The following is a 12,838-nucleotide window of genomic DNA, read 5'->3' as shown; positions in this document are numbered from 1 at the left end:
CCTTACAGAATAAGGGTGCTGTGCCTTCATCGTCTATTCAGCCATGTAGTTACTCTGACGGCACTCATTTCCATAGGGTAGGGCTTAAGACGACATCTTCTCATGCTCTACCTGTCCTTGACACCCCACCCAAGTGAAGGAAGCACTCTTGGGGGTGCCCTTTCGAGAACAGTTTCGTTCTCAAAGGATACAGTATGATTCCTGGACCTAGTCCAGGCAGTGAAGCAGGAGGTTGCAGGACCGGCCAACCTTCCTCCAACTTTCCCACTTCCGGACACACAAACCATCCTACTTGAGGTGTAGAGTTCCTTCAAGGGGAGTGTAGGCCTTACTGACCCTAGGTTCAGTAAATTCTTCCTTGTGCTGCCCACATGCTTCCTTCTCAGAAGTCCTCTTGGTATCAGAAATACCTGGCTACCAATGCCTCTTCCATTGGCCCACCTGCTACTAAAATGAGGTACGCGGGTAAGCTTCTCTCTCTGATGAGATCTACAATTACAGGTGGTTGATAACAGCCTCATAAGTATGACTTACTTCGGTGGCGCATGTACACTCGCTCAAAAAAGATGTTTGGGTTATTGCCGCAAATGGTATGACTTCCGACTGTTTGCTGTTGCTACATGCATGCCACCATCGTACCCTCAGGGCACAACAAGTTTCGTTAGATATAATCCTTGGGGTTATTGCCACAGATAAGAATGCTTTCCAACTGCTTGCGTCGCCCACATCCCACTGTTGTTCAGAAAGCAACAAGTCTTGTGAAACTTAATCTTTAGGGGTTACTATCTTTGGCTTCTCTTCCCTATAGGATAGAGAGCTCTTCAGAGCGCTCACATGACTTAAAAGCCAGGTCTCTTTTTATGAACATGCTGCAGAACATAGGGAATCAACATGACCACATGTGATGAGTTCCTGCCCACTTCCAGCAAGGGGACTCTATTACTGACCGTGGTAGCCACGACTTCAACGCTTAGTGTGTCACCAGCAATAGTGCTTTTACGCTAGTGATACAGAGGTTGTAGCTTTTTCGTTGAGAGGAGAGACCATCCGTTCTCTTTAAAACACCACGAAAACTTTCTCGGATTCTCTAATGGCTAGAGCCTCAACCTCACAGCAGCCTCCTGTGGTGCTGGTAGTACCTAGAGAGTCCTACTGACAGCTTATCCGCTTAATTGCCCAACTTTGGAATATAAAGATGAATCTCATTCTCCTGCTCACCAAATATCGAGGATCAGAAATAAGGTTCTACCAACAAGTAGATCCTGGATCTCTGCAGCCTAAATGTGAAGTGGCAAGAGGGAATCATTGGACTAATTTATTACTTATAATCTAAATCTTAGATTCCTTCCTTAGAAGGAAGTCCAGACAAGATGCCTCAAGTTTAGCTGAGTAGGTGCTGGTCACCCTTCTAGAATATCTCTGTGGCAGGTTTTACAGGCAGAGTAATGTCAAGTGACATTAACTGTCCTATTCCTGTGAGTTGTGACTCCAAGGTTTCTTCATCAGGACCTGTTGTAGTTGTATCAGATCAATGTAAGAGTGGTGTGTAAGTCTGAGATGAAAGGATAGTCTGACTGGCCCTTTCTTTTCCTTTCGATTTTCCCCTATTTTGGGGTACAACTTTGAAACTATGCCAGCTGGAATTGATCTCAATGTAGAGTGTGGCTATTCTGTACTAAAATACGAAGGATTTTTTTCCTCGCACTCTTTAGAAGATGGAGTGAGACGTACCAGGCATACAACGCAATTCAGAAAATGCTTCATTCTCTTTGCCAGACTATGACAGGGATTTTCAGCTCAAAAAGAACTCTACAAGGTACGAGCTATGATTTCTGCACCCTTTCTTGCAGTTCCCTTGGTGTAAGGAACCCTGACTCTTGTAGCATCACAAATGCTAGTCTTATGTCATGGGTAAAGTTTCCAGCCAGTTGGAACAGGGACTTCCTCCCACTTAAGGATGAGTCTCCTATAAGTAAATAATGATGGTTTGTATTTGTGTAGGAACAAATGACTAATTTTGAAAGTAATTTGTATTTTTCCTTACCATACAAACCTGAGTACTTTATTCAGACTTGCCCGCCGTCACCAACCCCCAACATAGTCCCGGCTACAATCAAATTGAGGTTACAGTGAGCTACTGCCTCTCCACTGCCAGCAGGGTAACTACCTGCCAGTTGTTTAAACCTTGTTAAAAGTTTTAACTGCTACATTTTAGCCATCGCTGTACTCCATCTACTCTAAGTAAAGAACTCAGGTTTGTATAGTTGGAAAAAATAACAAATAACACCTTCAAAATTTGTCACGTCGTTTACTGACTTTAAAGCAGTATTTTCCAGTTCCACGTGTAATCATTTTTCCCCCCTTTGGCATGAGGTAATTCTAAAATTTCATCATTGTTCTGACAATTTTTGTTTTTATCGCTTTGCTTTAAAGTGAGAATCTTAAATTTTGAATAGTAGTTCTTTCGAAACTGAATACAGCAGATGCAGGTGTTGTCATTAGTCCCCAGATGTCATTCTGGTGTGTCAGAGGCAATGGGATTATTTTTTTTTTGGCCGACGTTGATATAAGTCAAGCTTTGAGAACAAATTACCGGTGCGTATAGATTTTCATTTTTGTTAAAATTTAATTCCTTTTTATGTGCATATATTTTAGTAGAAAATTTTCATTGAAATATGAAGAGCATATGAATCCCTGGTAAGTGTTGGAATGATTCACTATAGTTTAGAAAGTAGGTTTTTTGGTAATGCTAATCTGTTATGACAGTTATTTTAAGCTGTCTGAATCAACCTTGTCAGGCATAAGTACTATTGCACGATGCATCATATGGGATAAAAGCATAGTAAAACTCCCTACTGCTGATTCTTTTTTCTCAGAAAATAACGATATTAGCACAACAGCAGCCAAGCAGGAGCTCAGGGAGATACAAACGTTTGTATTTTTCGACTTGGAAACTACAGGTGTTGGTGGAATGGATTGCAGAATACTGGAACTTTCTATGGTTGCAGTCTCTCGGCAAGACCTCCTTGGTATGAAGGTAGCCAAGGGTATTATGGTTAACAACACTCCATCTTCATCATCGACAAAGAACAGTGAAAGTGTATCGCCAGTACCTGACCTTCCCCGTGTTATCCACAAATATTCTCGGTTGTATTATCCAAGAAAGTTAATAATCCCTGCTATTGAAGACTTAACTGGACTTAGTAATGAGCTACTTCATCGCTTACCAGGGTTTAGTCCTGCTAGTGCAGAAGCACTGAACCTATTTTTAGATCTTCCCAAACCATTAGCACTGGTTGCTCATAATGGGAATCGTTTTGATTATCCTTTATTAATGGCAGAAATGAATAATGTTCTTGATAATATACGGGACTTGAAAAGCTTCCGTCATCTTTTTTGTGTTGATTCCTTGTTAGCATTTAGAGCCATTGATGCAGATTTGAAATCAGAGGAGGAAGTTAAAGAGATATTAGAGATAACATCACTAGCTGCATCCTTTTCATTTGCTGACATGGATGATGATGAAGACTTTGATTTTGAACCTGAAAGAAAAAGGTTTTGTTGCAAAGAAAATGGAGAAGATTCCAAAAGAGCAATCACCCCACCCTCACCAATGGGTGAAGGTCCATTGGAAGTTATAGCAGAATTACCAGTAACCCCTTTGAAAGACCAGTGCATTGTAGTTAATACCCCTAAAACACCTTTGAAATCAAAGATTATGCCAAAACCTCCTGTTACGCCAGAGGCTAATACATGTGTAACTAAGGTGAATGGTAGTAATAGTGTTCGTCGTAGCTTAACATATGGAGTTAAGAAGCGAAAGTGGGATGGAACACGACCTTACAGTCAAGTTAATATTTACAAACGGTTATTTGGAAGTCAGTATGATGCCCATAGATCAGAGGCAGATTGTATTGCTCTCCTTAAGATATGTGGATTTTACAGTGACAGATTTGTTGAATGGGCAGATAGTAATTGTTCTGAATTCACTGCTGTTAAACCCATGTGGGGAAAAAGAAAAAGCTTCAAAATTATTTAAGATAATTTTACAGCTCATTGAGTTCATTATTGTTAGTTTCTCTATTATTTTAAGATATCTTACTATGTGGACTACTGATTGTTTGATATGTGTTAAAATCTGACTGATACACAATTGCTGTGTGTGGACATTTTTAATATAATTAGGGGATAATTAGGCAGCTAGTAATTGTTCTGAATTCACAGCTGTTAAACCCATGTGGGAAAAAAGAAAAATCCTCAAAAAGAATTAAAAAGATTACACAGCTCATTGAGTCCAGAATTATTCATTTTATTATTATTTTGAGACATTTTACTAGATAAACAAAGGATTATTTAATATATGTTAGAAATCTGACTGATACACAGTTTTAATGCATGGACATTTTTAATATAATTAGGTGATGATTAGTTAGACATTTCTTAGGGAAACTGATGGGAGGAAAAGTTTCAATTATGTGACAAGTAAGAGGTCATAATTCATGTTATTTGAATGCATGTTGTTGCTTTTAAAATATGTATTTAATATTTATATAAGACATAAATAAATATTTTGTTATAAAGTATATTGAATTGTATGAAATTTATAGTTTTTATATTAGAATAATAACTTGTTAACTTTTGGCTGTCAGTAAAAGTACAGTAGCATAACAACATTATACTGCTTCTTGAAATTCATTGTCATTTTGTGCTGGACTTACAAACAAATGTACATAAAAATATCAGTTCAGTAAACAGTATGTTTTGTGCCCGAAAAACATACAGCGCTTTTATTGATTCTGTTGTAAAGTATTATATAAGATTTTTAGTATGTTATTTTTAAATCAAGTTGATTTATGCATCTTATTTGTGTAGCGAATTTAGTGTTTGTATCATGTTTGAATATTGTTTTATGTAAATTTAATTTAATTTTCCTGTGTACTATACAGTACTTGGCTGAAAGAGTGGCTGCTACTTTCATGCTGTCTTGTGTTATTATATTTTTTGTGGAAATTTACTTATCATATCTATAGCAGCTCAGTACTAGTCGCACTGCAAATGGAAAACACAGCACCTATATTTTAGTCACAAATTTGTCTTTGGTGTGGGTGAATTTGATTTTTTCTGCAAATTCCTCAAGAAACTGTTGCTCAGATAGTTGCTTTAAAGCAGGCAGGTCATCAGACCAGAGAAATTTCAAAATTAACTGGTGCTAGTGAACAATCTGTGTGTAGGTGGTTACGAGAAGTCGAAAGGAAAACTCTGGACTTGTCCAGATGAACCCCTAGTAGGCGTAGAGAAACAAAAAAAGGCTGCTAACATCTTAAATCATGTATTAGAATCTAATCCTCGAATTAGTATTTGTTAAATAAATGAAGGAAACCCCCAGTATTTTTGAGAAACTGTCAATAACTATGCTAAAGACATGCGTAAACTTGGATTCATGAGTTACTGCAGCATTAAAAAACCCTTCTTTTTAAGGCTCTCCACAAATAATGTATTGCATTTGCTAAGAAATATTTAGTTTGGAATGAAGATGAATTCTTAGATGTGTTGAAGAGTAACGAATCGACGTTACAGTACAATGGTGCATGCAAAAAATACTAAAAATCATTTGGCAAGATCATCGAACAAACAGCATCATTTTAGAAGAGTCAAATTGCCTAAGTATTTAAGCCCTTATCACTCAAAGTCAATTAAGATGGATTGGTCATGTGGTCAGAATGAAGGGCACATCCATTCCAAAACAAATAGTCTACTCAAAGTTAAGCGAGGGAACAACAAGAGTTGGTGCACAGAGGAAGCATTTCAAGGAATGTCTGGAAACAAATATGAAAATATGTGACATCAATTATAAAACTTGGGATAGAGATGCATATGAATGCACTGCTCGGAGGGCAAAAATAAAAGAAGGTATTCATGTACTCCAGGGAAAACATAAACAGAGGAATGAGGAAAAAAGCAAGATCAGCTAGACATGGAAACTCACAACTTTCACTACCTCCTGACTATGTGTGCCCACACTGGAAGTGTGTGTGAATATAGAATTGGACTAGTTTTTCATTTGAGAACTCATCAAGTTTTTTGAAATAATAATGCTGTACTCAATATCGAGTAGCAGCTATGATGATGATGACAGTAAAATGACATGTAATTGAGGTGGCAAGTTAGCAATTCTCTAGACCTAAAGTACACACGCAGCACTGTAAAGCACCAGGATTCATTAATGGTAGGGGGCCATTTCAGTGGTAGAAGTTTAAGCAAGCTAATATTCTTACCGAAAACCCAACCTGTAAACCATAATATATTTTGAGACTCATAGTGACTATCTTTAGGCATCACACTTACTTCAGTTGTTATGAAAATATATAGTATGCTCATTCTAAAGCGACTAGAGAGAAAGATCGATGAAAAGCTGAGAGATGAACAAGCAGGATTTAGAAAAGGTGCAGAAGTCCACTTTTGATGGCATTTGTGAACTATGAAAAAGCCCATGATAGTGTGCAGTGGCCAATTTTGTGGAGAGTCCTCCGTTATTATGGTTTTCCTCTTAAATATGTAAATTCGATTGTCTGTTCATGAGCGTAGCAAGTGCGAAGTTAATATTTGTGGAGTCCTATCAAATTAATTTCAGTGAACTGGAGTACTCAAAGGGAATGTATTGTCACCTGTGTTGTTTATCCTCCTCATGGAATTTTTAATGCATAGAACAGTTGGGGATGGTGGAAATGATTGGACTTGAATGGTAACACGAAATTAGCTGACCTAGAGTATGCTGATGACACTGTCCTTATTAGCAGAACACCACAGGACTTGCAAAGCTTGCTTACAAGAATACATGAAATATCTCATGTGGTTGGGCTCAAGCACTCAAGACAAATAGAAGAGACAGATGATGAGAGCGGAATATGCAATGGAAGATGAAATATCATTGGAAAGAGAGGCAGAATCATTTAAATATTTAGGAACTATATTATCTACAGGATCTTCAGAATTATAGTTTAATGAAAGATTGAAAAAAGCAAATCAAACTGGCTAGCTGAAGTAAAATTTGGAAATCAAATCTCCTGAAATTACATACATTATAAAAATCAGGCCATATATCAGTTTAGTGAGATCAGTGTTACTGTATGGACATGAGTCATGGTATGACAATGAAACTATATCCAATAGATTTAGTAGATTTGAGAACAAAGTCATGAGAAGAGTATGGGGAATTGAATGTCAGGACAGGATTAGAAATGAAATTATCAGAGATATTACTAGAGTGTCATGTGGATGAGATCATGGTGAGCGGCAGATGGAAATGGTTTGGGCATGCTCTTCGCACTCCCTGAGAGAGATTAGTTCACCAAACTTTCAACTGGGCTCCACAAGGCAATAGTACAGTTGGAAGACCCGGGCCTACATGGCTGAGGACTAAGAAGTGTGAAGTAGGAGATGATGAATGGAGAAGTATTGATTTATAAGCTCAAGATAAAGAGATGACTGGCGAAATCTAACCGAGGCCCTTTGCATCAATAGGCGTAGGAGATGATGATCTTTCAATACTTTTGACATAACCGAAGCTAAAGTTTTTGAAAAGGACGGTGCGCCTGCACATACTGCAAAAAGTGTACAGCAATCGTTCACAGACTGTCACATACCCCTTATCACAGATTGGCCTGGTAGTCCAGATTTATTACCAATAGGAAACCTGTGGCACATCGTAAAAAAAGATCTACATGGGAAAATCATCATTGTACTGCCCCTGCTTTAAGCTGAAATCCAGGAAACTTGGAACAATATCCCCCCCCCAACTTCTTCATAACCTTGCTATGTATCTGTGATTTAAAGAAAACGGAGGTAGTGGTCACTTTTTAAGCCGAGTGCTGTAGAAGGTTAGCTGTATTTATAATGATAGCATACAATATTGAAGTTTAGTGTAGTTTGTTCTATTAGTATATACAGCTGGCCTTTGGCAATGTATGGGTGTGTAACAGATACACAGGGCCGTTTCTAGGCACAGGCGGTCGCCTGGGGCGCCATTTGCTTGGGGGCGCCAAATTGCCATCCAAAATTAATATATGAATAAATGAGAGAAGTATTATTTTTACATAAATAATTCAAATAAATAAATACAAGTGTAAACACAAAAATAAATGAATAAAGGAAGTGTTAATACAGTACTTGATGCAAGGTGTTTAATGTTTTGGAAAAGTTGGCAACACTGGATAGGTAGATGTCGTCAGTATGAAGGAGCTTTAAAACTAAGAGCCGCCTGCCCGCGATGCCACCTTAGTTAAGTTCTAAGCATCGTGTTTACTCCAATCTTTACTTCTTTTTTTTTAAGTCTTCTTAAGTTGTCAACGCAGCTGTCAAGCATTCAAGCTTTAATTAATCATGAAGAGGCAGTCCAAGCTGTCAGGTGCAGCAAACAAGAAATAAACTTCTCTGACCTGACATCTAGTGAGCTAGAAAAGCAGGCAAAAGATTTGTGTAATACACTCACATCTGGGGATCATTCTGATTTAAATTATGATGAACTGATTGTAGAGATGCAGTCATTTCCAAAACAATGGCCAAAACAAAATATGACAACATTAGACCTCCTTGTTTTTCTGGAGGAGAAAGGCCTGAAAGAGATCTATCCAAACATGTGGGCGGCATTAAGAATTGCTGTCACTACACCTGTGACTGTTGCATCTGCAGAGAGAAGCTTCTCTAAACTTGAGCTCATTAAAACATATTTAAGGTCTACTATGTCACAGGAGCGCCTAAATGAGCTGGCAATAATTAGTATTAATAGAGAAATATCCAAACAGATTTCGTATGATGACACGATAGATGATTTTGCTGCAAGAAAGTCAAGAAGAGTCAGGTTTTAAATGAGAAAAATCAGTGAAGAAAACTTGTATATAATAGTTTTAGCATAGCCCTCAACATATATGCATTGAGTTCTATGGTTTTAGATTGGCAAGATTACCCTTTTCAATTTATCTTAGGTAGGATTTGCAATAAAAATTTATAATGATGTTATTCTATTGAAATTTACAAAAATAGTTTGTATACTTTTGAGTCTATACTTTTCCTTGTTGTGTTTACATATACGTGAAGATGATTTATTAATAAAGCGTGTTATTTTGTTGTGGAACTTGAGATGCTAGTTGTGTTCGAAATTGTTTATGTTATTATTTCCTGCCTGGAGGGAAGGGGGGCGCCATAACGAGTGCTTGCCTGGGGCGTTTAATGGACTAGAAACGGCCCTGCAGATACAGTACTGTACAAGAAGACTTTAAAAAGCCATCTGTCTTCTTATGTAATTAAAAAACACCTTTGTGTACTTTAGCCATGACAGAAAAGGCAAGAGCAATAGTATCTATTGTTATATAACACCAAATACAAAAAAAACATTCAGTTACATAACAGTAAAGACAAGACAGCCTTTACAGAAAAGACAATAAGTCATTATTGCACAAGGGTTTGAAAATTCCCCTATTATACTGTAATAGGTGTACGATGAATACTGTTGCTTTAGTGTGTTTACTGTCATGGCCTAGTCCTGTATTGGTATTATAACTAATAATGATTGGTTGGATAGATCTCTAAGGTGAACCAGTTTTAGGAGAATGATACTGTTATATAAGTGAATTTTCAAGCCATTTTTAGATAATATATTTTATACCTTTGATTAAGGCACAATCATTTGTAGAAGTGTGAATGCTCTCCTCTAGTTGCTGTTGATCATGCAAATGACCTATATTACTACTTTTAAAATATTGTCAGGTAAATGTTAAAGGCTGAATACAGCCAGAAGTACAGTACAGTATACATAAACTTAAATTAGGTATCAATCTGATGAATCATACTTGCATGTCACTATGCTACTATTTTTGAAACAAGGTTCTCAACCTTAAAAATAAAGAAAATAAATTTCTATCTCCCTTCTTTATACGTCTCCTCTTTGGGTGAATAGTCTGCATTAGGTTGCCATCTACTGAGAGCGTGATCAGTGCCTGCTAGCACAGCAAAATGAGTGCAACTGATTCATCTTGGCATATGCTGTAAACGGTCAACCACATAAGCTCTCCACAATTTTGTGTGTTTTATAACTTTTTTTAGTAGCATCTAGACCAAGATTAGTAAGGCATATCCTCTAACCATCTCAAGAAGTCTCATTTAAGTCCAATTCAGAAGATTCTGTATTTAAGGATGGTAATGGTTTTAGTTCCTGTTCAAGCTTCTCTGTCTGAGAAAAGAGTGAGTATTTCTGGAGTTTTGCATAGTTTAAAGTGGAGTCATTTATCACCTTATATGTGGAGGAGACTTCTCAGAACCATGGCCTCCTGGAAGTATTTTGTACCATTGGGATACCTAAAGGTGAGGGAGTTCCAATTCCACCTCATTTGCTGTTGAAACAGAATGACTGATCCAAAGTTTTTCATCCAACCTCTTCAGAACTAATTGGAGTTTGCAAGTTGGTGGAGAAATCATTGCAAGTCACAGAATATTTCTCAGGTGGTGAAGGTTCCAGATTCTCATATTCTGCAATGCTTCCTTCCTGCAAAGGGTAGGGAGCAACTTTGGATCATCTTCATCTATTGGGACACTAGAATCCCCAAGGGTTTCACTACAAATGAATTACTATGCCTCAAATTATGTTAAGTTTTCAAAGTTATTTGTCTATATGAAAGACTAGTGATGCCCAAGGCATTACTTTATTCATAGATGACACAATAGCTGCAGTTTATACAAAGAATCAGGGAGGCACCAGATTGGAGACATTGTTCCAGATATTGAGAATTTACTGTTATGTTTAGATCTTCTGAAACGTGGGATGAACATTATCTTCTGAAACATTTCAAATAAGTTAAGATTACATCTTCTACCACAGCTAATTCCAGGTAAATTGAATATTCTAGCCAATCACCAGAACAGGAAATATCAATTTCTTCTGAATAAGGTTAGTATGTTGGAAAACTTGGAATAGGTTGGAAAACTTGATATAGATATGGTGTCTCTCTCTCTCAACTAGAAAATCTTAGTGTTTTGCTATTTTTTCTTAAAGCCTAGCTTCAAGAAAGAAGCATTATGAATACCAGGGAGGTTTGAGAAACCTAAATGTAACTAACTTCTATTTACTTCTTTACAGAGCAATAACAGATCTAAGACTAGTTTTCAATGTTTGAATTAATCACTATAAAGTTTTTGCACAATGACACATAGTGATTGTTAATGCCTATCTTATTCCATGAGTCATTTGACAGTGATGATTCAACAGTAAATGAGCAATACATGATATGAAATGTTGAATACTCTGAATGAACAAGATAAAATGACAGTGAAGGTCCTGTAGACAGTGCGGTTCCCCTGCTATATGGGACCGGAAAAGCAGCCGTCAAAGTAAGTAGGTGTCAGCTTAAAACTCATAGTAAGACGCTGCATGAAGGTAATATTGCTTAATAGCAGTCAAGGTATCAAATTGAATATGTAGCTTGTTAAAACAAGAACTGAATTTTTCTTTATTTACACATTAAAGTCCAAATCTTTCTAGCAGTTTTTATCACAGAAATATGTTCAATTACCAAAAAATAAACAAAAAGCACAGTAAACAATATCTTAGTTATTTTATTAATGATACTATGACTTATAAGGTATGATACATTAAAATGTAGCAATTCACACACAAAATTGGGTAAATAAAAATATAATTTCTTTTTTTTTTTTTTAAATAGCTGAATCCCATTTAGGTACGTACTCCCCTAAGTCAAAAGTCCTTCACAGTAAAAATATATTCTTTATATAGTGTATATAATTTTAAATGGGCCTACATATATATAACTGCAATGTTCAAAGCCATTCTTCAAGACAAAAAAACAAATATGTTATTTTCCTTAGTAAAATAAATTTTTGAATATACTTACCCGATGATCATATAGCTGTCAGCTCTGCTGCCCGACAGAAAAAACCTACGGGCGGAATACGCCAGCGATCGCTATACAGGTGGGGGTATACATCAACAGCGCCATCTGTCAAGTAGGTACTCAAGTACTCGATGTCAACAAGAACCAATTTTCTCCTCTGTCCACCGGGTCTCTATTGGGGAGGAAGGGTGGGTCCTTTAATTTATGATCATCGGGTAAGTATATTCAAAAATTTATTTTACTAAGGAAAATAACATTTTTCAATATTAAACTTACCCGATGATCATATAGCTGATTCACACCCAGGGGGGTGGGTAGAGACCAGCATTACATGTTGACATTATGAGCTAAGTATTCCGTATTTCATTTTAGCAGTTATTCAAAATAACAAGCATAAAATAAATAAGTACCTGGTAAGGAAGGCGACTTGAATAATTACTCTGCCTTTTTAAGTACGTCTTCCTTACTGAGCCTCGCGATCCTCATAGGATGCTGAGCGACTCCTAGGAGCTGAAGTATGAAGGGTTGCAACCCATACTAAAGGTCCTCATCAAAACCTCTAATCTAGGCGCTTCTCAAGAAATGATTTTGACCACCCGCCAAATCAAGTAGGATGCGAAAGGCTTCTTAGCCTTCCGGACAACCCAAAAATATTTCAAGAGAAATATTAAAAAGGTTCTGGAATTAGGGAATTGTAGTGGTGGAGCCCCCACCACTACTGCACTCGTTGCTACGAATGGTCCCAGAGTGTAGCAGTTCTCGTAAAGAGACTGGACATTCTTAAGATAAAAGACGCGAACACTGATTTGCTATTCCAATAGGTTGCGTCGAATATACTTTGCAGAGATCTATTTTGTTTAAAGGCCACGGAAGTTGTGACAGCTCTAACTTCGTGTGTCCTTACCTTCAGCCAAGCTTGGTCTTCCTCATTCAGAAGG

At 37.2% G+C, this 12,838-nt stretch overlaps 2 protein-coding genes across 2 annotated transcripts in view; both read left to right on the top strand.

The window, feature by feature from the left end:
• The window catches only part of LOC137655705 (uncharacterized), a 37,748-nt gene extending 27,835 nt beyond the window's left edge, over positions 1-9,913 (top strand). The window contains exon 3 of the mRNA XM_068389703.1: positions 2,877-9,913. Coding sequence (XP_068245804.1) covers positions 2,877-4,039 — 1,163 coding nt within the window. The 3' untranslated portion in view covers positions 4,040-9,913. The remainder of the gene's footprint in view (positions 1-2,876) is intronic.
• On the top strand, positions 7,239-8,864 carry LOC137655168 (zinc finger MYM-type protein 1-like). Its single transcript, XM_068389050.1, has 2 exons — positions 7,239-7,286; positions 8,352-8,864. The coding sequence occupies exons 1-2, from the start codon at positions 7,239-7,241 to the stop codon at positions 8,862-8,864; spliced, it is 561 nt and encodes a 186-aa protein (XP_068245151.1).
• Positions 9,914-12,838: the final 2,925 nt, after the last annotated feature.

This window comes from Palaemon carinicauda, chromosome 16 (genome assembly GCF_036898095.1).
Source record: "Palaemon carinicauda isolate YSFRI2023 chromosome 16, ASM3689809v2, whole genome shotgun sequence".
NCBI lineage: Eukaryota > Metazoa > Arthropoda > Malacostraca > Decapoda > Palaemonidae > Palaemon > Palaemon carinicauda.
This window is presented reverse-complemented; position numbering and strand designations above follow the sequence as displayed.

Excerpts from the sequence above, each read along its gene's own strand:
- LOC137655168 (XM_068389050.1), top strand. The coding sequence starts at position 7,239 with ATGAAATTATCAGAGATATTACTAGAGTGTCATGTGGATGAGATCATG. Across the intron at positions 7,287-8,351 it reads GTCATGTGGATGAGATCATG|CTGTCAAGCATTCAAGCTTT; the intron begins GTGAGCGGCAGA and ends TTGTCAACGCAG.